Source organism: Passer montanus, unplaced genomic scaffold (assembly GCF_014805655.1).
Source record: "Passer montanus isolate IOZ18808 unplaced genomic scaffold, ASM1480565v1 scaffold101, whole genome shotgun sequence".
Classification (NCBI taxonomy): domain Eukaryota; kingdom Metazoa; phylum Chordata; class Aves; order Passeriformes; family Passeridae; genus Passer; species Passer montanus.
The window spans coordinates 839,735-863,263 of record NW_024356616.1 but is presented as its reverse complement, the minus strand read 5'-3'; the positions used below and the strand labels follow the sequence as shown (position 1 = coordinate 863,263).

Genomic DNA, 23,529 nt, shown 5'->3' with positions numbered 1-23,529 from the left:
GGGGGAAGGGGGGCTCATACCGCAGCATGGGTCTGGGGGCTGCCTGGGACGTGTCCCTGTCCGGCTGCTGTGGCGCCTTCCAGCTCAGCTCCTTGTAGAGCACTCGGGCTTTCACCGCCATCCAGAGCAGCGTGGAGAGGGACGAGTAGTGCAAGATGATGCCGACCTGCGGGAGTGAACAAACGTGTTTCCTGGGCTGTCGGGGTCCAATCTGGCTAGCTACAGACCCTTGCACCCACGATACTTCATAGACAATGGTAAAAGATTAGAGAAGTGCTCTCCTCCACGTGGGAAATGTTGTCCTTTATTGCAAGACATGCATCAGGCGGACAAACCCATGGGAGAAAAGAGAGCGTTCCCTGGCAGCAGGGAGCTTTTATACCCCGGGATGGGGACAGAGGGAGAGGCCCACAGGCAATGGGACACAGTGAGGAGTGGTGAGGGGAGGGGTAACCCAGGGGAGAGACCACCAGGGGGTACTGGGATGGGGAAACGGGGTAACAAGCCACATAATATAAGCTACACAGTGCAATACAAAACTATTCCCAAATAGCTGCAAATTCCCAATCACCCAGCGCAAGAGAACAACTAAACTGGTGCACCACAACATGGGAGGAGGCGGCGGCTGGGCAGGGGAAGCTGCAGCCCCCCGGTGCCCGTCCCGCAGCAGCCCGCGGCGCTGCCCGGTACCCACGGCCTGGCACACGGCCCGGTAGCCGGTGAGGGTGATGCCTCCCGCGAAGACGGCGGCCGTCATGGCGATGTGGAAGCACAGGTTAAGCAGCATGTGCCAGCCCTTCCGCGGGATGAGGATGGTGCTGCAAGAGCAAGAGCACAGCGGGCACCTGTGAGCTCCTGCCCGGCCCCGGGAGAGACACAAACCCTGCCCGTCCCTGGCCACGGAGCGTGCCTGGAGGAGATGTCCTGCACAAAGGAACGTGTCCAGGCACCTCCTGGGGAAAGAACCAGGACCCAGGGTCACTCACGGGGCAGCACGTTCCCTGAGAATGTGCGAGAATGTGCTCCTCACTCTCCTGAGCACCCTGTCCTAAAGGGCCGTGTCACTGCACGGCCATGCCCGTTCAACTTTCCAGGCTGTTGGCACCTGGGGAGCTGCTCCTGCTGCCCACAGAGACCCAGCCCAGCCCAGCCCAGCCCAGCCCGGCCCAGCCCGGCCCCCAAGCAGCAGCACAGGCACTGGACACCCCCTCACCCGTGGTGAACGATGTAGGTGATGATGGTGGTGAAGAGGCAGAGCAGCAGCACGGCCGTGCAGGTGTACATGGCCGGGTGCAGCACCTCCACAGCGCCTTGCGCCTCACTGGGGAACCCGCTGAGCTCCTGCACAGCACAGCACAACCCGTCAGACCCCACAGCAGCAGCAGCATGTGCCCCTGACCCCCCCACCACCCTCCTGCTGCCCCCCACGCCCCCTGCCCTGGCAACGCTCCCTCCCTGCTGCTCGCCCACACCTACCATGAGCACGGCCACGTTGCTGAGGTGCCGGCAGTGCAGGGAGGTGACGTTGGGCTCGCGGGAGGCCAGCTGGCACCCCTCGGCGCTCCAGCCCCCCATGCCCCCCAGCACCTCGAAGTTCCAGTAGGCAGCCACGGGGTCCGTGCCCTCCCCGGGGTGTCGCAGGGACACGGCCACTGGCTCCGACAGGTTCCCCACTCCACAGCCATCTGCAGCCACAGAAAACCCGGTCGGCAGGACAAGTGACACCTCTCCACCTGCACCCCCAGAGGGGCTGGGCACAGGGGACATCCCACAGGCACAATGCCACCTCCCCGTGAGGACCCTGGGGGTGGCTCTGCACTGCGGGAGAACCAGCCCAATGCCCCAGGGAGCCCCACGGGGCACCCCAAGCTGCCCTTACAATGCCCCAGGGAGCCCCACGGGGCACCCCAAGCCCCCCACCACGCTGCCCTTACAGGTCCCAGCGTAGATGACTGGCGTGGCCACGCTGCGGCGCTTGCCATCGTCGGCCAGGCGGGAGGAGTTCCCGGTGCTGCAGAAGAGTTTCCCGTTGCGGAAGACCAGCAGCTGGAGCTTGCAGTCGGCCCCCGGCGGGGCCGGGGCGGGGCTGGCGAACAGGCTGGGCGGCAGCTGGATGGAGGCCAGGGCGATGCTGTTCTGCGGGTGCAGGTCACGGGTGAGCGGGGCCCGACCCCAGCGCCCCCCGGCCCCCGGCGCTGCCGTACCTTGATGTGGAAGCTGGTCAGGGAGATGTTGGGGCGCCCCGTGGTGCAGCGCAGCCTGAGCTGCTGGTCTGGGGAGGGCTCGGCCCCCCGCTCGGCCTGGGGGGCCCGTCCTGGGGGGGTCCCAGTGCCATCCCACCGCTGGAAGGCCACGCAGCTCAGCCCCACGTAGCTCTCGGGCTTCACCACGTACGCCTCGAAGGCGATGTTGCGAGAGTTCTGCCAGCACCACGGCGGGATCATCAGCCCTGGCACGGGCACAGACCCCACTGGCATGGCCAGAGAGCCCACCCAGCCCTCCTCCCCAAAGCCAGCCTCACCACTGCCATGTGCTGGGAGTTGCTGCCCAGCGTGTGGGCCGCGATCCTCTCCAGGGAGCGCACGATGCTGCTGCAGGCCTTCTCCTCCTTCTGGGACATCCACAGGATGTGGTCGTCCACCAGCATGATGTTGCTGGCCATCTCCACGATCACGTCTGTCAGCTGGGGACAGCAAGCAGCTCTGCAAAGAGCTACCGCCGTCCCCCAAGGAAACACCCCAATTCTTGCTTTTCTGCCCCAAAAACACCAGGCTGCACTGGGGCAGGCAGGGGACACCTGCAGCGCTCATTACCTGCTTGATCTGGTCCACGTAGCCGATAAACTTCTCTATCATCTGGGCCACGTAGAGGACATCAACCATATCTGAGAAGTTGGCTGCCTCGGCCGTGTAGACGCGGAGCTGGTGAGCCAGGGTCAGGGCGTTGGAGGCATTGATGGGCATCTGCAGGGCGGCACGGCCACGGTCACCAGCTGGGCTCCCTCCGGCCCAGCCGAGCCCCCCGGGCCGCCCACTCACCAGCACGAAGGTGTAGAGCACGCGGGTGATGTCGTTGGTGTAGAGGCAGTGGGAGTAGTCGCCGTCCTCCCAGCGCCCGCTGCGGTCACAGCGCCGCCACGCCTGCTTCTCGCCCGCCGAGCCCACGCCCGCCGGGCCCGCGGCGAACGGGTGCTGCAGGCAGGGCTGGAAGGCCGTGATCCCCGCCAGGGTGCGGGGCCACCTGCGGGAAAACACACACGGTGACCCCCTGCAGCCCCCTCTGCAAGCCGCTGCCGCCCTGGGCTCTGGGGGGGCTGGCGTGGTGCTCCCCCAGAAACCCCCACCCTCTCCAGCCCTGCATCCCGCTGGGCTCCGGCAGCGCGGGGGGAAGCAGCGGGCAGCGGGGGGCACGGCTAATTTAAGCCACATTGGCTGTGCCAGTAATTTATATTCCGTAAGGGCCCCGCCGGGGTTACGGCGGGCGCCCGGAGCCTTTCGTCTCGTGCCAGAGAAATTCCAACACCTCTGCTGCTGGAGCCAGGCTGCGCCGCCGGCACGGGAAGCCCTTCAAAAGCCGTGCCGATAATCGCTACCAGACGCGCGGTCACCTGCGGCGAGCAGAGGCCCCGCACGCACCACCTGCTCTCTGTGTGTCCCCACCTGAAGTCCCCGCGGTTGTTGGTGACCCGCTCGGCAGGGCAGTAGGATGCTGAGGTCTCCAGCACCACGATCTCCACCTTCTTGCTGACGTTGCCCTGCGAGGTGGAGACGGCGCATTCCCACTCGCCGTTGGCGGAGACGTGGATGTTGGAGAGGATGAGCTCGCTGCGGGCACAGGAGAGGGGCTGGCACGGCTGGCACGGCTGGAACTTCACAGCGATCCCCCAGGCGTGGGGACAGGGGGACGTGGGCCATGAAGCACCAAAGGTGCCCACACTCGACACCTGGTACTCACACACCCGTGAGTCCTGTGGCCACGAGTGGTCCTCTCCATCCCTATCTCTGTCCCCATCTCCATCCCAATTCCATCTCCCCCTCCATCCCAATTCCATCTCCATCCCAGTCCCAATTCCATCTCCATCTCCATCCCAATTCCACCTCCATCCCAATTCCATCTCCATCCCAGTCCCGATCCCATCCCCATTCCCACCCCCGACCTGGTGATGAAGGTGCAGTCATGGATGAGACTCTCCTCCACGATCACGCCCGTCTGCTCATCCTCCCGCACGGGCTCGCGGTTGTGGAACCAGTGGATCTGGGTGCTGTTGTCCAGGTACGTGGCCGTGCACTGGAAGGGCAGCCGGTCTCCCTGGAAAACCACCTGGCGCAGCGACGGGATGAGGTGGTGGGTGTGCAGCTCCGGGGCTCCCGCTGCGGGGGACACAGGTGAGCCCGCGCCGCCGCCGCCGCCGCCGCCCCGGGGCTCCGGCCGCCGGGTTTCCTCCATGCTCGGCTCCCCGGGGCGGCTGATTGATCTGGATCAGGAATATTCCGGCGGCGCCTCAGCGAGGACCGCCGCCCCGGCCCCGGCTCACCGCAGCGGAGCTGCCCGTCCCGCGCCCCTCGCAGGGCCACGCCGCGGAGCTGCCGGGGGAAGGAGCACGCCGTCCGCTCCGAGAGCTGCGCCGCCCGCTCGCGGGCCCAGCGCAGCACCCAGCGCAGGTTGCAGTCGCACGTCAGGTACTCGGTGGCGAAGTCGCTGCAAGGGATGGTGTCACCGCAGGGCTGGGGCTCCCGCCGACCCTGAGACCCTCGGCAGGGACCCCCCTCCCCGGGTGTGAAATCCCAGGGCGCCAACTCACACGACTTTCAGAGAGGGGAGCTCGTCAAAAACACCGGGCGGGAGGCTGGAGAAGATGTTTCCGGACATGTTCCTGCAGGACAGGAGAGAAAGAGGGCATGGAGGGGGCCAGGGAGCTGCCAGGCCCCTCGCTGTGCCCGCACACCCCCTCGCTCTCAGGACAGGGGACAGGGCTGGCCAGGATGTCCCCAGGGAGCCACTTACAGTCGGAGGAGGCTGGGCAGGCCCTGGAAGACGCTGGCGCTCAGGCAGCCGATGCGGTTGTTGGACAGGTCCCTGCGAGGGGAGTGCAGGGGCCATCAGGGCTGCCCATGCCCCACTGTCCCCAGTGTTGTCCCCAGTGTTGTCCCCACGGGGTGCAAGGGCTGCACGGGCACTTACAGCCGCTTCAGCTCGGGCAGGCCGAGGAAGGCGCCTGGCTGGACCGTGCTGATCAGATTGTTCTTCAGGTCCCTGTGGGGAGACAGACCCGGCTCTGGGGGTGTGCTGCGGGGAGCCCCATCTCCGGGAGACACAGCGCCGGGGGCACCAGCACACCGCTCTGCCCCCATCCCCTCCAGGACCCCCAGGCGCTGCCCACCCCCTGTGGGGGCCTCTTGAGCAGCTTTCCATCCCGTTTCTCTCGTTATCTCTCCGAGGGATGGAGGGGAGGAGCATCCCGGGGGGATGCCAGCCCCTGGGCACACTCTGCGGAGCATTGGTGTCCCCACAGCCTGGCGCTGGCTGCTGGCACCGGCCCCGCATTGTTTCCGGAGCAGCCGCGTCCCGGCGGCTTATCTCCAGTGTGCGGGATAAGAGCACGGCCCAGACAGCTCGTTTGAGCAATTAGCTTGATTGCAGGCGCACATCTAATCAGGGGCTCGCCTGGCACACACTCTGCAGGAGCGCTGGTGGCACCGGCTGCCCTGCCAGCCCCTGGGACCCGCGGCAACTTCTGCCGAGCCCCGGCGCTGTCCGGGAGAGGAAATGGGATCCATACGGATCCGTGTTTATTTATAGCAGCCCCCGCGGAGCTCCTCGCTGGCTCTCCCGCTGCTCTGGGGACACCCCGTGAGCCACAGCCCCCCACAAACCAGCGGCCGGGATGAGAGCGGTGCGACCCCCTCCAGCAGAGCCGGGGTGCGAGGTGGGGGTGTCCCCTCACGAGAGGGGTCCCTCGGCTCATCCCGGCCCTCTCGGCTGCTGCAGGAGCACGGCTGCCGCTGCCGGCGCTGCTGACGGACAGACAGACGCCCGTCCTGGCAGCCGCCAGGTGCGCGCAGGTGAGCGCTGGTGCTGAAGGAACAGCTCCGCTCACCTGCCCCGCCACCTGCACCGGCAGGAGTCCCCTTGCCACCAACACCCCGCGAATCCCGGTCCTGCGAGCCCCCCCGGCTGGTGCCCAGCGCCCCCAGCGCTGCCAGCCCCCCGCCCAGCTGAAACCCAGGGACCCCCAGCACACCCTGCCGGCCAAAACGCAGCTCCAGCGACAAAGCTGCGGCCCCTGGCTCAGGTCTGGGGGGGTGTCTGGGTGCTGCAGGGACCACCAGGCGGGGGTGGGACCGAGCTGGGCCCCAGGGCTTTGCAGCCAGCCTGGCGCTCGGCCTTCCCCACTCCGGCACTTCCTCCCGCGGGCGGGGGCTGCTGCTGCTGATTTCCGATAAGGCTCCTCTTTTCCCTGCTCTGCGCCCTTGCCTTTGCATTTCCTGCGGTCCCGAGCCCCCTCCTCCCTCAGCCAGCAGTGGCTCAGTGCCACGAGTGCACGGCGACACCCCAGCGCCACACGGGCGTGGGGACCCCAATCACCTCGAGGGCACAGAGACCCCCCCACTGCAGCAAACCCCGAGGACCTGAGCCATCCTGTGGGCTGCGAGCCCTCAACTCCCTGTGCAGCCCGGCACGGACAGACGGATGGACGGACAGAGCCCATCCCCGTCCCTGCTGTCACCCTCCGAGCCCCCTCGCGTCCCCCCAGGGCCGTTCCCGAGCGGCGCTCTGCTAATGAGCCGCCGCCGCATACCGTCCCCGCTCAGACTCATTAATCTCATTAGGCCGCTACAAATCACTGCAGATGCCAAGCCGGGGGGAGGCGGCCCGTGGGGGCACCCCTGACACCCAGGGATGGATGTCATCTCCCATCTCCCCGCTCTGCTGGGACCCCAAAGCTGCTCGGGTGGGTGCCAGGGTGGGCAGAAGCCCTGCCAGCCCCAGGCTGGGAGGCGAGGGGCCCCGCAGCCCCCACGGTGTCCCGGTGCCAGCACGGGCTCTCCGTGGGCCACGTCTGCGCCACGGCCCCGAAGCGACCCGAGGAAAACAATTATGGCTCCTGTCGAGGGCAATGAGGCGCGATGGGGCCGGCAGGGCTGGGGGAGCGCCCCAGGGCCCCCTGAGCCCGGGCTGAGCAGGAGGTGACCCGGGGCAGCTGCTCTGCCAGGACATGGAGAGCTTTAGGGGCACCCCGGGCTCACGGGGGCTGCTCCTCCCCGTGTCCCACCATCCCTGCTGCTCACAAGGATGCCCGGAGCAGGAGGTGACCCCACACCCTGAGCCCTGCTCCTCCCCTGGTGTCCCCCCGGGTGCTCCTCCCCGTGTCCCACCATCCCTCCCACTCAGTGCCCGGAGCAGGAGGTGACCCCACACCCTGAGCCCTGCTGGGGAGGGCTCAGCTACGTGGGATGGGACCCCAAAAACGGTCCCGTGGGGGTTCCCAGGGGAGCCCACAGAGCGCAGGAATGCGTGAGACCCTCGCGGGGCCGCGGCGGGGAACAAAACACCCTCAGTGCCGGTCCCCGCGCCTGCATACCTACAGATCAAACCCATATGGGGGCCATAAATCTGCCCTGCTCGCTGCTCCCTCCATAGAGATGCCTTTCATGGAGAGATAAGAAAGTTGACTTTGTTCGGGGGGACAATGTCTCTTTTCATACCGGCCCTCACGGAGGGACCCCCCCGGCGCCTCCCGCCCCACTGCAGCTCCCGGGGTCCCCGCGATGCCCGGGGGTGCCAGCGGCAAATCCTGTGCTGCAGCACATCGGGGGCACAACTCGAGTGATGGTGCTCCCGCCCACCGTGGAAGCCCAGCCTGCCCTGCCCTGCCCGAGCCCCACTCACAGCTTCTCCAGAGCCCGCAGCCCGAAGAAGGAGCCGTTCTCCAGCACCGTGATCTTGTTGTTGCTCAGCAGCCTGCGGGGAGAGCAGAGGGAGAGGGGCGGCCCCGTCACCTCACTGCCACAGCCCCCCAGCCGTGCCCTGGTGGCCCGGGGGCTGGCAGGAGGACAGGCAGACCCCCACGGCCCTGGCTGTGCCACCGCGGTGGTGGCCACGGAGGTGTCCCCGCCAGGGACAGGTGGGAACAGGGAGCAATGGCCACGTGGGGATGCAGGAGCCGTGTTAGGATGCTCCAGGGATGCAGGAGCCATGCAGGATGCTCTAGGGATGCAGGAGCCGTGTTGGGATGCTCCAGGGATGCAGGAGCCATGCAAGATGCTCTAAGGATGCAGGAGCCATGCAGGATGCCCTAGGGATGCAGGAGCCATGCAGGATGCTCCAGGGATGCAGGAGCCATGCAGGATGCCCTAGGGATGCAGGAGCCGTGCCGGGATGCTCTGCGTGGTCCTCACGCCATGGACCACACTGACTGCCACCCGTGCTGGCTCTTGGGGCATCTCCTTAGCGCCAGGAAGTGACCCCCACCCCACGCCAAGGGGGCACCCCGAGGATCTGCAGCTGCAAGGGGCCCCCCAGCTCGTGATGGTCATTGTGGCTATCCCGGGAGCCTCCCAGCAGTGAGATTTTACCCCAAAAACCCTAGCTCTGCTGACCAAAGGGCCCCTTGCGGGGTGACGGGAATGGACAGAGGGCACCAGCACGCGGCGATTCAGCCAGGAGCTCATTAAAGCTCTTTAGCCCAATTAGCAGAGCCAGACCCGGCCCTCGGGGACCAGCGCTGCCTCCCCGGAATTCCCGTGCGAGCAGCGGCGACGCCAGCGCCGGCAAAGCCACCCGGAGCCGGAGCGGGGGCAGGGGCCGGGAGTGCATCCTGGAGGCCTGGCCGGGGGAGCCGCTGGAAAAAGGGCTCTTTGAGGGCCGGGCCGGGCTGTTTACACACGGCGGGCCCGGCTGAAAGGCCGCTGTGTGCTGCCGCCCGGCCCCTCCGGACGCGCTGCCCCGGAGCCGCCGCCGCGCTCGGCCGGGGCAGGAGCGGCAGCGGCGCTGGGAGGGAAGGGCCGGGCTCTGGCGGCGCAGCCCCCGCATCCTGTGCTAATGAGGAGCCGCCACCGGGCACCGGAGTGTCCGCGGGGCCCCGGAGCGGCCGGCGGGGAGCGGAAACCCGGCGGCTGCAAATTGCTTCCACACGGCCGGAGCGGCCGTGCCTGGCCCTCTCCTCCCCGCCGGCATCACTCTCGGCCCAGGACCCTTCCCAGGGCAGGGCGCAGCTTCCAGGGATGGTTCCGTGGCTCCGGGCGCGGCCCCGGCAGCCCCAGTCCCCGCCACGGCATCGGTGGGGGCTGTCGCTCAAGGCCGAGCTGTCCCAGAGGTTTTCACTCCAGCGGGAGGAGATTTCACAACCAAAAGCAGGGGCTGTGCTGGGGATGCAGCCGCGGCCGTGGGGGCAGAAACCCGGACCCAGAGCCCCAGACCCGCAGCCCTCGGCCGAGCCCCGGGGAGGCTCAACCAGACCCGGGGAGGCTCAATCAGACCCGGGGAGGCTCAATCAGACCCGGGGAGGCTCAATCAGACCCCGGGGAGGCTCAATCAGACCCCGGGGAGGCTCAATCAGACCCCAGGGAGGCTCGCTCGGACCCGGGGAGGCTCAATCAGACCCCAGGGAGGCTCAATCAGACCCCGGGGAGGCTCAGTCAGACCCCGGAGAGGCTCAATCAGACCCCAGGGAGGCTCAATCAGACCCCGGGGAGGCTCAATCAGACCCCCGGGACCATCCACCCTGTGCCATACCACCACAGCTCCCGCCTTAAAGGATTTCCAGCAGGATCGGCTGCCCCTGGGATCTGCAGCCCTACCCGGGGCCACCCCGGCGGGGGACAAAGCCACCCCCGGAGCCCCTCCAGAAAAAGGCTGGGACCCCCACACGGCTCAGGGCACCCAGGTGCTGCCCAGGTCTGTTCCTTCTCAAGGAGCAAAGATCCTTGACTAAAAGGAGGGTTTGGCACAAAAAGGGTCTTCTGTTTGCCCCAAACTTTCCCCCCAGTTAAAATTTCCTGGGTAGGGATGCTGGCTCTGTTCTTCCCTGTCCCACAGAAGCCATCTGGGTCGCACTCCCCAGTTACAACCCACATCCTCCGACGCGGGTTTGTTTTGTTTTCTCTAGTTTCATGGAGATTATGTTCCAAATTGTTTTCTGTTTGGGTTTTTTAGGTTTTTTTTTTTTCCCCAGGAAGTTCTCATCAGGCTCCACAGCACTTTCCATTCCCACATGTCCACAGGCAGCAGAGCTGTGTGTGGGTCCTTGGCACCGTCCCCTTACAGGATATTAACTGAGAACCCCCAAAATCCAGTGGGGTCACTGTCCCCACGAGGCCACCCCGACCCAGCCCAGTCCTGGAGGGAGGGCTGGGGTCCCTCTCGCCCCCAGCCCACGCTGCCCGAGCTTTTCCGTGCACCCCAGAGCCCTCCCTTCTCTTTGGGAACGGCTCCTTCGCCCTGCCCGGTGCCCGGGGACCCTCCGGCCACGCCGGGGGGCTCCCGCCGGGGACAGCCCCGCCACGGGGACAATAATCGGCTAATTGAGCGGCGGCTGGAAAAGTCCCTCTGGACAATGCGGGGATTAAGGGCTGGAGCACGGAGTCAAACGGAAACGCTGGGGACGGCGGGGGGAGCCCCAAGGAGCATCCTCCCATCCCGGGGATCCAGGCCTGGAAGGGGAGCAGCACCCGAGCTCCAACCCCCGCCCCGAGCCAGGGCTGTGGGGGCTTGGAGCCCGCGAGGCTGCCGGCAGCGAGATACAGATCCCTTCTTCTCCTCCTCCTCTTTTTTCATCCCAAAAAGAGGAGCCAAAAGTGAAAAAAAAAAAAACCCCAAGATTGTTTTTTCAAGCGTGCTGGAATCCACTTGGATAAATAACAGCTCCAGAAACTGGGCTGCTGAAACAATAAACTTCCTCTGGACCCAACCAAAAAAGGACGCGGGGAGACGGTGGCTCCCCGGCCGGGCAGGGCAGGCAGCGGCGTTCCTGGGGGGCCGCGCTGGGGGCGGGGACCCGCCCGGCTCCGCTCTCCGAGCGCAGTAATTCAAAGCATATGGGAGCAGATACGGCGCAGGCTGAGCCCCCAGCACGGCTGGCTGCTCTGAACAGGGAATTCGGGAAGGGAAAAGAGGGGCCCCGGGGCCGCTGAGAGCTGCGGGAGGCTCTGGCAGAGAGAGAGGCTCTGGGGGTGGTGGGATCACAAGGGGGGCACGCAGAGACCCTCAGCATCCCGGGGGGAACCCCCATTCCAGCAAGGAGCCCACAGCTCCCAGAAGGAACCGTGCACTCCAGAGGGGACCCCACAGCACCCCAGAGGGGACCCCCCACCCCCCGGGGGGAACCCCCATTCCAGCAAGGAGCCCACAGCTCCCAGAAGGAACCTTGCACCCCAGAGGGGACCCCACACCTTCCAACCCCCTGGGACTGGCCAACCCCAGCCCCGGGGGATCCCCCCTCCCTGCTTTGTTTGGGTGCTCGGGGGCTCTTCCCCTCCCTGTGCCGGGCCCGGGCGTTTCCTCCAGCCTCACGTCACGCCGGGCTATTTCGGATGGTGAAAATTATTGTTCCAAGCCTCGGCTTTTGTCAGCACAGGAAAAATAAAGCCCCGGAGAGAGGGCGAAGCCTCCCGAGCCAGCCTGGGCCGGGATGCTCCAGGCAGCACCACGACCTGCAGCCCCTGGAAAAACCCAAACCTGATGGAGCTGCAGCCCAATAAACAACAAATAAAAAGCTGGAGAAGGCTTGAGAAAGAAACCATCTGCAGGGCCCAGGATAGAGCAGCCTTGGAGCAGGGAGTTCAAGTAGAACTGGAAATTGGTCATAAGTCAAAGCCCTCTATTCCCTGCAGACAATCTGTAATTTCAGTGCAATCAAGCTGTGCACATAAATGAGGCCTGTGCTGGGATTCCACATCTGGAAGAGGTTTGGGCTCCCGCCCGTGTGACAGCGGGGCTGGCCCAGCCCCTGCAGCTCTCGTTGGGGATGTGGCGCTTTTTCCATGGGGCCATTAGCACAGGGTCAGCTGGGGGGATTAAAGCCTCCTTAATCCCTGTCTGCAGCACCCCAGCACCTCACAGCCACGCTGGGGGGACGCCCCAGAAGTGCCAAATCCCCCGTTTGTAGCTGGAGCAGGAGTGGGGCTGGGGCCAGCCCTGCCAGCACAGCCAGGTGACCCCTCTGGGGCCACGGGTCAGAGCAGGGTGACAGCCCAAAGCACCAAGGCTGGCACCTCTCCTGCAGGGAGCTGGGCACAGGAACGACCTGGGCACAAACTGGGGTGGTGTTGGGGAGCACACGCCGAGAAACCTGGGATGTGTGAGCATCACCCCCTCCCCAGACCCACAGCCCTCCCTGGAGATCCCTGCAGGACAGAGGAGCCACAGCTCTGCTCAGCAGACACTCCCCATCAGCTGGGACACCGGGGCCGTGCCGAGCCCAGCAGTGGCTGCAGGGCAGGTTCCTGGGGCCACAGGCATCCCCCAGCCCCTGTCCTTGTCCCCCAGCCCTGCCCTGCCCATCCAGGGTGTGTTTCTCAGGCGTGGGGGGTAAATGCGCAGCAGCTGCAGCGCAGGATTCCTCAGCACAGCCTGATAATTAAAGATAAATAAAGCAAGAGTGTGGGAAAAGCCAAACGGGAGGCGGGAGCAGGGACCCACAGGGTGACAGACCTCCTACAGCCACCCAAGCCTCTCTGGCCACCCTCCTGTCCCCAGCCTGGACAGCTGGAGCTGGGCTGGGCCAGCGTCCCTCCCGCCTGGCGGCTGCTGGGAAGAGCCTCCCCCGAGCTGAGCACTCCTGACTCCAGGCTGGACCGGATGAGCGCTGGAACATGGCTCTGCTTTGAAGTGTCACTGCCCCAAACACATTTCCTGCAGCAGGGGCAACAGCAGAGCTGAGCACCCTGGGGACACAGGGGACCTGAGCACCATACCATGGGGACACAGGGAACCTGAGCACCGTGGGGACACAGGGAACCTGAGCACCCCAGGGCACAAACAGGACCTGGCACCCTGGGGCACGTGTAGGAGCCCTTCTCACCCGCAGAATTCAAGATTTGGCTGTCCCCAGCAGGATGTCCCCAAGGCACGTGCAGCCCTTGCCACATGCCTGGGCCCCTCCGCTCCCTGCCCGCACCCCAGTGGCTCCAGGAGACGTTCCCAAAGTTGGAGCCTCTGGTTTTGATTGTTCCATCTGGAAAGGGTTTGGAATAAATCATGTTTACTGCACGAGAGCAGAGCCAGGGTCACCGCATATTTGTAGGTTTCTGCCTACGCCTGTAGGTTTCATGTCACGTTTTAGTGGGATCGTGTAATGCCCTAATGCCTCTGCACGGTCACCCCGGCCCCTCCGAGGAGCCCTCAGCACGGGCTGGGAGCAGCTGGGCAGGCACTGGAGCAGGCCCGGGGTGTGGGATGGGATGCTTCCCCCAAATACAAACTGACAAAGGACTGAGTGTCCCCACGAGTGTTTGCGAGGGGCTGACACACGAGGAAGGGCCCTAAGGGGAAAGGCACGAAGAGCAAAGCTCACAAGTGTGATGGAGAGCCCAGCTGCCACCTGCCTGAGGACCCCCAGTGTCCCCCACCGAGGGAAGGCCAAGACACCCAGCAGTGCTGCTGTTCTGGGCCAATTTATGCTTTTAGTGTGGCTGTTGCACCCCTGCTCATGGCACCATGCCGTGGCACCGGTGCCTTCACAGCCACAGTGGGGACAGTGGTACCAGCGGGGTCACCTTCACTGCCACCATCACCCCAAAGCAGCAAGCATCAAAAGAGCAACACGGCCCATGGGCTCAGGACAAGGCAGCCCCCAGACCCAACCCCTGGAATATCCCACCCACTCCATCTGGGGGGCGAGGTGGGAGCCATGAGCACAGCCACCCTGACGGGGGGACAACGCTCCCCCGGCTGCAGAGCTGCCAGCCCAGCCTCCAATCCAGATTTTAATTCAAACATCTCCTCTGGAGTTATAAATAAACCCTGCAGCGAGCAGCACACGGCTGCCAGCTCCAGCCGAGCCCCCAACCCCCGGCACGGGGCCGCGAGGAAGAGGAGCCTTTAGGGATCAAGCAGCAGCGTTAGAACCTCTGCACAAACCCCAGACCCATTAACCGCTCCTGATGGCCTCTCAGTAAATATTTCCAGGGACAGCCGTCATTTTCAAACAAAAACATGTTCCCCTAGCACGCTGCGGAGGGAAGGAGCAGAAGGAGCCCGTTTCCTGCGCTTCCAGCTCACGTCCCCCCGGCAGCCCAGAGCCGCGACACCCCTGAACGCGATTTAAACCACGCCACGCAGCGCCGAGCGACGCTTTCGCGGCTGCAGAGCCGCTTACTGAGAGGAAAAAGTAAAGTACTGAGAGGAAAAAGTACTGAGAGGAAAAAGTCACTTCACTGCGCTCCGGCCCCCGCGGGGCTTCACGCCCGTCCCCGGTTCCCGAGGCCCCGCAGCATCTGCCCGGCACGGGGGGATGCCAGGGGCAGGGGGAGATGCCAGGGGTAGGGGGGGATGCTCGGGGGGATGCCGGGGGCAGGGGGAGATGCGAGGTGCCCGGGGCAGGGGGGATGCCCGGGGGAGATGCCGGGGGCAGGGGGGATGCCCGGGACGCTGCCGCTCGCGGTACTCACAGCGTGACGGTGCCCTCGGGCAGCAGGCGCGGCTCGGGCGGCGCGGGGAGCCCATGCCGGGGGAGCGCCCCCGCTCCCCCTGGCGCCTCCCCCGGCCCGCCCCGGCCCGCCCCGGCCCCGCCGAGGGCACCGGCTCGGCCCCCCCGACGGCACCGGTGTGGAGGAGCGGGGGAGACCCGCACGGAGCAGAGCGGGACCCCCGCGGGCGGGAGCCGAGACCCCCGCAGCACCGAGAGCGACGGTGCCCGGGTCCCACGGCAGCCCCCGAGGGTTCCGGCTGCTCCCAGCCCGGTTCCGAGCTGGGGTGAGGGGTCAGAGCCTGCGGGGGTCAGAGCCCACCGTGTGGCCACCCTGCGGTGCCTCGCCGCGACATCCCGGCTGTGACAAGCACAGGGCGCCGTGTCGGGGGTGGTGACACGCACGTGGGCCCGGCAGATCTTTTTGTGAGGTTTTTTTTTTTTTTTTTTTTTTTTTTTGTGAGTTCTGTGGTGTCCCCCACTGCCTGCCCACCTGGGACCCCGCGCCTGCCCAAACTGTCACAGTTCATTCCGTGGTCACGCTGCCCTGTCCCCTCCCAGCCTCCGCTCCGCAGTTAACACTCGTCCCCCTCGGCTTCCCTGTTTGCTTCACTGCTTTTCTCACTAAGTTCAATATTTTTCTTCCCGCTCCCCCCTCTCTCATCCCCGCAGCTCCGCCTCGGCCGCCCGGGGCTCGGCTTCTCCGAGGCCACGGCTCGCTGCAGCGCCGAATCAAAGGGGATCAAAAGCCGGCAATGAAGTCTGCAGGACCCCGTGCCAGGGAGCGCAGGAAAAGGGTCATGGAAGGACGACGGGACGACGCTGGGAATGCGGTTTCTCTCCAGGACCAACAGTTCCTGGAGGGGAAAAGAAATTTACTCCTCTCTCTCCAAACAAATAGAACCCGCCGCGGCGGTGGGCGCCGGGGAGCGAGAGCTGCTCAGCTCGCAGCCCAGGCGAGCACAAGAGCCCGGAGCCCGCAGAGCTCCCGGCCCGGGCACCCAGCAGGACAAGGATTGTGGCCCCAAGGGCTCCTCCGTGGCCAGTCCCACCCCCCAGACATCCCAGCTTGGCACTTGGGATCAGCTGTGGGACCCCAGAGCCCTGGAGACCAGCATCGTCCTGCTGGTGACAGACAATGAGGTGTCCCACGGATTTCCGTCTTTTTTTTTTCTTTTTTTTTCTTTTCCTTTCATTTTTTTCCACTGAGCAGAATTTTCCCTGCCTGGGTCTGCCCTGCACCATGGAATGTCGCTGCTCCAGGAGTGAGTCCTGGCACAGGACACCCCCAGCTCAAGGAGCCTCTCAGGGACAGGGTGGGATTGTCCTGGGGCTGTCCTGTGCGGCACCAAGAGCTCTGGGCCCAACCATCCTTGTGGGTCCCTTCCAACTCAAAACATTCCTTGATTCTGTGCTGGTCCCGGATCCTGAAGCTGGAAGAGAAGCAGGAAGCTGCTTGTGTCCAGCATCCGTCCTGAGACCCTGCCAGCATCAGCCCAGCAGGGAGCCCCCCCAAAGCCCCCCACGGTGAGTGGGGCCCCCCTTCCAGCTCTGCACAGAGCAGGAGTGGGCTCCCCTCCCTCCCAGGGCCAGGCTGGAGCCTGCTGCTCTCCCTGGGCATTCCCACAAGGGAGGGGAGATTCCTTGTCTCAGGCACTCACAACACACCCAGCACAGCACCACACAGTGCACCCCAAAACACCTCAGGGTACCGGGCACAGCCACCTCCTTTCACTGGATGAAGCTGAAATGAAGAAATCTGCACCTCCAGGAGCTCCAGTACCAGCAATGGAATTGCATCCGTGACACTGTGAAGCAGTCAAACCTCTGGGCCTGCTCTTCAGAATTTCAGCCTCTAAACTCCCTCCAAGAACAGTGAGAACCTTGTCCAAGCTGCGACGTGTGGAACACCCTGCCCCAGCCCCGCTGGAGGAGAGGAGCTCAAGCAACACTTTCCACATGCTTTGAGCCTGAGAGCTCGGGTTCTTTCAACTGCTTCCAAGCCCCTCTCCCTGCTTTTCCAGCCCCGACCCCTCCTGATGCCTCCGGCCCAGGAGACAAGGCAACTTTGAAACTCCATCGCCACGGTGCTGGATGCCAAATCCCTGTGTCCCTCCTTCCCTCCCACTGGAAGGTAAAAACCTCCTGAACTGCAGGCACAGGGCAAGACAACAAGCACGAGACTCTCTCAGTTCCTTTCACTGGGATCCAATAAAAACCTTGGCAGTGGCCGTCCTTCCTGCCGGAAAGCCGATATCCCAGAAATAAACACGCTTCCCACTTTGAAGGGCTGCAGGGGGATCCGCCTGGGCCCAGCTGCTCTGGGGTCCCAGCTCCCACCTCGGTGGCACCCAGGAGCAGCAGGGAGCTGAGCCCCAGCTCCCATTTTTGTGTCACCCAGGAGCAGCCCAGAGCTGACCCCCAGCTCCCATTTTTGTGGCACTCAGGAGCAGCCCAGAGCTGACCACCAGCTCCCATTTTTGTGGCACCCAGGAGCAGCAGGGAGCTGAGCCCCAGCTCCCACGTCTGCTGCTCGGGCCCTGCTCCTTCCCGAGGGTGAGGAGGACTCATTTCCCAGGAGCTGGAGGAAGAGCAGCAGCAAACCACCCTGTGCAGCCTCACCAAGGGGTTTATTCTTCAATAAATGAGCCAGCTCTGCCGCTGGGTGTGCTCCAAGCCCCCAGGAAGTTTTTCACCACAGAGCACGTGAAGTGCTGAGGCTCTGGGGGGCTCAGCCCGGTCCAGCCCCCACCCACGGGACATGTGGGAACAAGGGTGACCTCGGGGGACCGCTGGGCATCCTGGGGCCATGCCGTCGCTCCAGAGGGGACAACGCCAGCACCATCGGCTGCTGGAAGCCACGAGGGCGGCGCGGGCGGAGCAAACCCGGCCGGGGCCGGTGCGGGGAGCCCGAGCCGCCGCTCCGGGGCTCGGCTGGATGCAAACCCGGCCGGGGGCGGGGGCCGGGCACTCTTTCAGGACTCTTTCAGGGCTCTTTCATCCGCGGCCCGCTGGCTGCACTCCAGTGACCAGCAGCTCCCATCTGCCGGGTGATCTCTGCCAGGGAGTGGGGGGTCTGCGCCCCCCGACCCCCGGCAGGTGTCCGGTGCCACCGGCGCCGCATCCCCCGGCTCCAGGCGGGTCCTCGGGATGTGCCCGTGGGCAGCGCCCTCTCCCCGGCCCCGGGGAGGCTCAGACCCGTGGGAAGAAGGACAAACCTTCCGGGCATAACGAGAAAAGGCAGCTGGAAGCTCCACGGGTGGGAGAAGCAGCTGCAGGGGAAGGAGCAGAAGCTCTCTGAGATCCCCGCTGCTCTCCAGCCCAGCTCGGGCCGTGCCTGCACAGCATCCAGGCTGCTCCCCGAGGCCACGTGGAGCAGCCCAGAGGTGTCCTGGAGAGGTGTCCTGGGCCAAGCGCGTCCCCAGGGCCGCCGAGCCGCGCAGGGAGCCCCCCAAGCCCCCTGCCGGCCTCAGCTGGGGCTCCGCACCTGAGCCAGGTGGGCACACGGCGACTTTGGGGCTGGGGCTCCGTGCCCGGGCCGGCAGCGACACCCAGGGGCTCCTGCGGGGACAGCTCGCGACATGCCACAGCTCGCCCGGGGCTCTGTCACCTGCCCCGTCTCAGCTGCCTTCAGCCGCCCTCCTCTCCCCAGCCCAGCCCCGAGGGCAGCTCAGGGCATTCACTCACCAGGCTGGAAGGTAAAAATAACATCTTTAATAGCTCGTGAGCTGGCACAGATGGCAGTGAACGGAGCACTGTTTATTACTAGACGATGAACCACACACGGGGCAGCGCCAGGGGGGCGGCCCCGACCCCCGGCGCTGCTGAACCACGGGGCTACGACGGGTTGGAGGTGGAGTTCTCTTCTCGTTTACATTCAGCTTTTGGAGAGTGAAACCGACAGCAAGATTTAACCACGCGCACACAGAGCAAAGCCTGGGGAGGATGGTCCTGCTGGCAGCCGAGCTCTCCTCCTCTCAGCAGACACAAAAGCTCAAAAATCAGCTGTGACACGGGTTGTGAGACTGGCCAAACACCACAGGGCAAGGCAGGAGCTTCTGCTCACACCTGGAGGAAAGTTACTGCAGAGACAGTCCCATTTCCCTCTTCCAAAAGCAGGAGAGGATGTTAAGACACTCTAGAAGTTCTCTCAGGGACCAAATGATTTTTTTTTCAGGAACTCAGAATGCAGTGGGACAATGAAACTTCATTTTCTGAAGTATTTTCCCAAGGAAAGCTCCCTGCTGCCCTGAGCCAAGCACTGATATCCTCACACAGGTGTAAAGGGGATGGCACAGGCACCAAACCTTGGAAAGCAGCAGCAAGCTGGTGGCAGAGCAGAGGCCTGGCAGGAAACCCCCATTCTGACCAAAAAACAGCAGCAAAACTACCAGGCAGGATGAAAATAATTCCCAACAACAGAGGAGGGGAAAGGAAAGGAAGGGAAGGGGGGAAAGCATTCCAGATCTGGGCGGCCACAGAGCCATGGGAAAAGTTAGTGTCAGCTGAAAAGGACAAAATTGAGCTGAAAAGACACTCCCACACTTGTGCTGTGCAGCCAAAGCCCCACACCATGCACTCACAGTGGCAGCTGAGCTCCTCACAGTCCCCTGTGCCTGTCACTCACCCCTTCCCACGGCCATGGCCTCTGCTGTGCCACGGCACAGCCCCATCCCAGCTCCTGTGCAACCATCCCACGTGCTGAACTTGCACTTGGGGAAACATTTACAGGTTTCTGGCAATCATAAATGTGTTGAATGAAGCGTTTAGTCCTCAGCAAAAAACAACCACCAGCACTGCTGCAGGGACACCCACCTTGCTCAGCAGCAACTCCAGCCTGACAAACACCTGTTTGTGCAGCCCAGTTACCCCAAAGTCTCTGTCCTTGACGACCCTGAGGAACCAAGACACCACAGCCACTTCCAACCCTCGATTTCCTTGTTGGTTATGAAGATCTCCAGTTTCTAGGGGTACTCTATAATCACAATGATCACGAGGCATCCCGGCCTCTGCTCCGAGGAATTCCCTCTCACCATCACGATGGGTGCCCACACGGAGGGAGGTAAAAATGCATAGTGAGGTCTCCCACGGCGAGGTCTCTCCTGTGCTGAGGCCACTTGTCTTCCCTCTAGTGCCCCTGCACTGTCACAGCCTCTGGCTGGCCTCCACCCCCAGCGGGGGCTTTGTTGGAATAATCCCTCTCTCCAAAAATAGTGCTCCCGATCCTGACGTTTGTGGATCCAACCTCTATCTGGGAGAGACAGAGAGGAGCAGCTCAGGGCAGGGCTGCCACCACCCCACAGCCCAGCCTGGGCTCCCACAGGATGGTTCCTCACAGACTCAGCACCCACAGCTACACCCAGGGGCTGCTTTGACCCCAGATATCTCCCCCAGGACCAGGAGAGCTGCGCTGGGATCTTCACCCAAGGGGAAGCCTTGGGTTTGGGTGGCACCTGGGCTAGAATTTGGGGTGCAGGCACGTTTTTTCCCCCAGGGAAGGGGCAGACACACACTTACTGCGTGCTGGAAGTCCGTGGACATGCCCATGCTCAGCTCCACCTTGTCCAGGGGCAGGTTCAGCTTCTCACACACCTCCTGCCTCAGGGACAGCAGCACCTGCAGGGCACAGGGGACAGGAGAGGCCACTCACCTGCACAGCCACGCCAGCTCCCCTCCAGGGTGCCACAGATGCTGGCTCCTGCCTGTCCCTGATGTCTCCTCCACACAGGAGCTGAAACTCCCACATTTCCACAGAAGCAGTGTAACAGGGTCTGGAGGTCCCCCAGATTTACTAACACACAGGAGGCTCAAACCTCACCTGGGGCTCCAGCACAGCAACTGCTGCCCTGCCAAAATCCTGCCTGCAGCTTCAGAGGGTGGGTGGGAGCAACACCCTGCAGAAAGGAGCCTCACAGCTGCACTGACACTGGCACTGAGGGCTCTGCACAAGGTGTCCCTACCTCCTGACAGCCTGACTCGCACTGGTTTGACTGGGACAGACAAACCATGCCAGGAAACCAGCCCACAGTGCCATTTGCTGTGAGAAAACCTTACCTGGAAGTCAGGATTTGGCCCCTTACTGAGGTCGTGCCCGATGCTGCCGATGGTCATCAGCCCCACGAATTCCAGGCTGGGGCACTTGTTGATGACGTGCTCCACAGCAGCCGTGGTGTCCCCGGGGGCAAGGCCATGCTTGCCTGCAAAAGCACAGGGACATCAGTGCCCAGCTCTGCTTCCAGAGCACAAACCAGCCCAGCTCATCCCCGTTCCCTGCCAAGCCATGCACTTGTCACAAAGAGCCACTCACTGTCCTCCCCGCTGGTGTTAACTTGCACCATGACCTTCAGCTTCTGGGGTGATCCTTTTTTCTGCCACGAGCTGTTGACTCTGTCTGCCAGTTTCACAGAATCCACTGTTTCCAGCATGAACAGGTTTGGGACAGCTGGGGAGAGAGCACAGGCTGAGGGAATTCTTCTGGCAGGGGATTGTTGGTACCTCCAACAGGCACTGGGGAGTTCATGGGGATTGTTTCAGAACCATGAAAGATCCTGAGCTGGATCCCAAGGATGGCTGAGTCCAACTCCTGCTCCTGCCCACACACCCCAAAAATCCCACCCTGAGCATCCCTGGGAGTGCTGCCCAAACCCTCCTGGAGCTCTGGCAGCTGTGCCCATTCCCTGGGCAGTGCCAGCACCCTCTGGGGGAGAATCTTTCCAAATCCTGACCCTCCCTGACACACCTGAGCCCTAGAAGACCACTGCCCACATCAAAGCAAGCAGGACCCACCAATCAGCTTGTTGACATTGCTCTTCTGCAGGTGGCCAATGAAATGCCACTTGATGTCTGGGCAGGATGAGAGAATCTGAAAGCAGAGGGAATGCTCAGGTTGGAACAACAACTCCCCCTTCCCCCACGCAGCACTTCAGTCTTAGTTTGCACACAACCAAATACCAGACACCCAATTTCTTTGTTTGTTGAGACTCAGCCTGTGGTTGTGCTGGGGTTGAGCCTGGACAGGGATGGGTTTGTGACTGCAGGGAATGCTGTCCCTGGGAACAGTGAAGGCAAAGCTCTTGTGCAACAGTCATAAAATGATATTTTCCCCAAACTGAGTGCTAATGTTTGTTTGTTTTTTTTTTTTTTTTCAACAAGGACTGTACTTCTCCTAAAGAGAGCACAAAAGGCAGAGCACAGTGCAGACAGGTCAGGACTAAGGCAGATGTATTCCCAAACTCCTCTGGAGCCAGCCAGGCAGGAGGGGGAACAGGGCAGAGGCAGAGAGCCAAGAATAACCCACCATTCATCTGCACAGATAAGGATCCAGCCAAAGCCCTAACAAACCCCAGGACTTTGACAGAACAGCTCCTAGGACACAGCTAGACATGGTAAGAAAGCATGGAGTGAACTGTGGGCTCACCCTGGAGTCTGATGCCTTTTCCAGCAGCTCCTGAACCTGGGAGAATGAAGGAGAATGAAATTCTGTTAAACCCACAGCAGGCAGAGGATTGGTGTCCTTGGGATGTGTGATCTTGGGGCAACCTGAGCCCCAAAACCACGAGGCCAGGGAATGATGTGTCACCCACAGAGCCACCCAAACAGGGCTGGTCCAAGCCTTCAGGAGGAATTTGTTCATGGAAAGGGCTGTTGAACATTGGAATGGCTGTCCAGAGAGGGGCTGGAGTCCCCACCCCTGGAGGTGTCCAAGGAAGGGCTCAGGAGGTGGCACTCAGTGCTCTGGGCTGGGTGACAAGGTGGGGATGGGGCACAGCTTGGACTCGATGCCTTTGGAGGGCTTGGAATGATTTTGGGATTCTGTGCCCTCTGCAGGGGCCCTGTCCCACCCCTCTGACCCTGTCCCATTCTTACTGACCCTGTCCCAGCCCCCTGCCCCTGTCCCATCCCTGCTGACCTTTTCCAGCCCTGCTGACCCTGTTCCATCCCTGCTGACCCTGTGTCATTGCTACTGACCCTGTCCCATCCCCCTGTCCCATCCCTGCTGACCTTTTCCAGCCCTGCTGACCCTTCCCATCCCTCTGACCCATCCCTGCTGACCCTGTCCCATTCCTACTGACCCTTCCCATCCCTGCTGACCCTGTGTCATTGCTACTGACCCTGTCCCAGCCCCTGACCCTGTCCTAGCCCTGCTGACCCTGTCCCAGCCCCTGACCCTGTCCATCCCTGCTGACCCTGTCCCATCCCTGCTGACCCTGTCCCATCCCTCTGACCCTGTCCCATCACTCTGACCCCATCCCTGCTGATCTTTTCCATCTCTGCTGACCCTGACCCATCCCTGCTGACCCTGTCCCATCACTCTGACCCTGTCCCATCCCTGCTGCCCCCTCCCAGCTCCCTGACCCTTTCCAGCCCTGCTGACCCTGTCCCATTCCTCTGCCCCCTCCCTGTCCCCTGCCAGCCCCCCACTCACGTAGTTCTCCCCGAAGCTGCGCTGCCCGTGGCTGTAGGCCTCCATCACCATCTCTGCCGGCTTGGTCTTGCTGACGGCCACGAGCCGCGGCTGCACGGCCGGGAGCCCCTGCGGGAGCACGGCGGGTGAGCACGGGCCTGTCCCCACGGTCACCGGTGACCTGTCCCCACGGTGGGGCCCGTCCCGGTGCCACCGCGGGCCTGTCCCCGCGGTCACCGGTGACCTGTCCCCTCAGCGCGGGCCCGTCCCTAGGGTGGCGGAGGCCTGTGGCCGTGGCAGCGCCCCCTCCCCGCGGCTCCCGCCGGGTTGTCCCCCGTGTCCCCCTCACCTGCGGCCGCCGCGCCGCCGCCTGCTGCACCTGCTCGGTGACGGCGCGGAGCGCCGGGCCCAGCCCGTCCCCGGCGGCCATGCCCGCTCTCCACATCCCCGCCCGCCGCTTCCGCCACACACCCGCCCCGCCCCCGCTCTCCGCCAATTG

At 63.8% G+C, this 23,529-nt stretch overlaps 2 protein-coding genes across 2 annotated transcripts in view; both read right to left on the bottom strand.

The window, feature by feature from the left end:
• Nucleotides 1-19,269, bottom strand: part of ADGRA2 (adhesion G protein-coupled receptor A2) — a 20,895-nt gene extending 1,626 nt beyond the window's left edge. The window contains exons 1-18 of the mRNA XM_039715515.1: nt 19,254-19,269; nt 14,610-14,928; nt 7,891-7,962; nt 5,182-5,253; nt 5,005-5,076; nt 4,802-4,873; nt 4,535-4,698; nt 4,157-4,370; nt 3,660-3,824; nt 3,039-3,240; nt 2,814-2,963; nt 2,522-2,683; nt 2,205-2,420; nt 1,935-2,136; nt 1,477-1,685; nt 1,214-1,341; nt 695-818; nt 21-166 (exon numbers count right to left, since the gene is read on the bottom strand). Of these exons, the coding sequence (XP_039571449.1) occupies nt 21-166; nt 695-818; nt 1,214-1,341; nt 1,477-1,685; nt 1,935-2,136; nt 2,205-2,420; nt 2,522-2,683; nt 2,814-2,963; nt 3,039-3,240; nt 3,660-3,824; nt 4,157-4,370; nt 4,535-4,698; nt 4,802-4,873; nt 5,005-5,076; nt 5,182-5,253; nt 7,891-7,962; nt 14,610-14,928; nt 19,254-19,269 (2,705 nt within the window). The remainder of the gene's footprint in view (nt 1-20; nt 167-694; nt 819-1,213; nt 1,342-1,476; nt 1,686-1,934; nt 2,137-2,204; nt 2,421-2,521; nt 2,684-2,813; nt 2,964-3,038; nt 3,241-3,659; nt 3,825-4,156; nt 4,371-4,534; nt 4,699-4,801; nt 4,874-5,004; nt 5,077-5,181; nt 5,254-7,890; nt 7,963-14,609; nt 14,929-19,253) is intronic.
• LOC120505768 (pyridoxal phosphate binding protein) lies at nt 18,319-23,529 on the bottom strand. The gene is made up of 8 exons (XM_039716616.1): nt 23,380-23,529; nt 23,052-23,159; nt 22,044-22,079; nt 21,413-21,488; nt 20,934-21,068; nt 20,681-20,823; nt 20,144-20,242; nt 18,319-19,877 (listed from the first exon to the last, which is right to left on the bottom strand). The coding sequence occupies exons 1-8, from the start codon at nt 23,473-23,475 to the stop codon at nt 19,755-19,757; spliced, it is 816 nt and encodes a 271-aa protein (XP_039572550.1). The 5' UTR covers nt 23,476-23,529; the 3' UTR covers nt 18,319-19,754.

What these genes read in the sequence shown, in the direction of transcription:
- LOC120505768 (XM_039716616.1), bottom strand. Translation starts at nt 23,475, where the DNA reads ATGTGGAGAGCGGGCATGGCCGCCGGGGACGGGCTGGGCCCGGCGCTC. An exon ending in GCAGCTTCGGGGAGAACTAC is followed by an intron (nt 22,080 to 23,051) that starts GTGAGTGGGGGG and finishes TCATTCTCCCAG; the next exon opens with GTTCAGGAGCTGCTGGAAAA. An exon ending in CAATGTCAACAAGCTGATTG is followed by an intron (nt 21,069 to 21,412) that starts GTGGGTCCTGCT and finishes CTCTCTCCCCAG; the next exon opens with CTGTCCCAAACCTGTTCATG.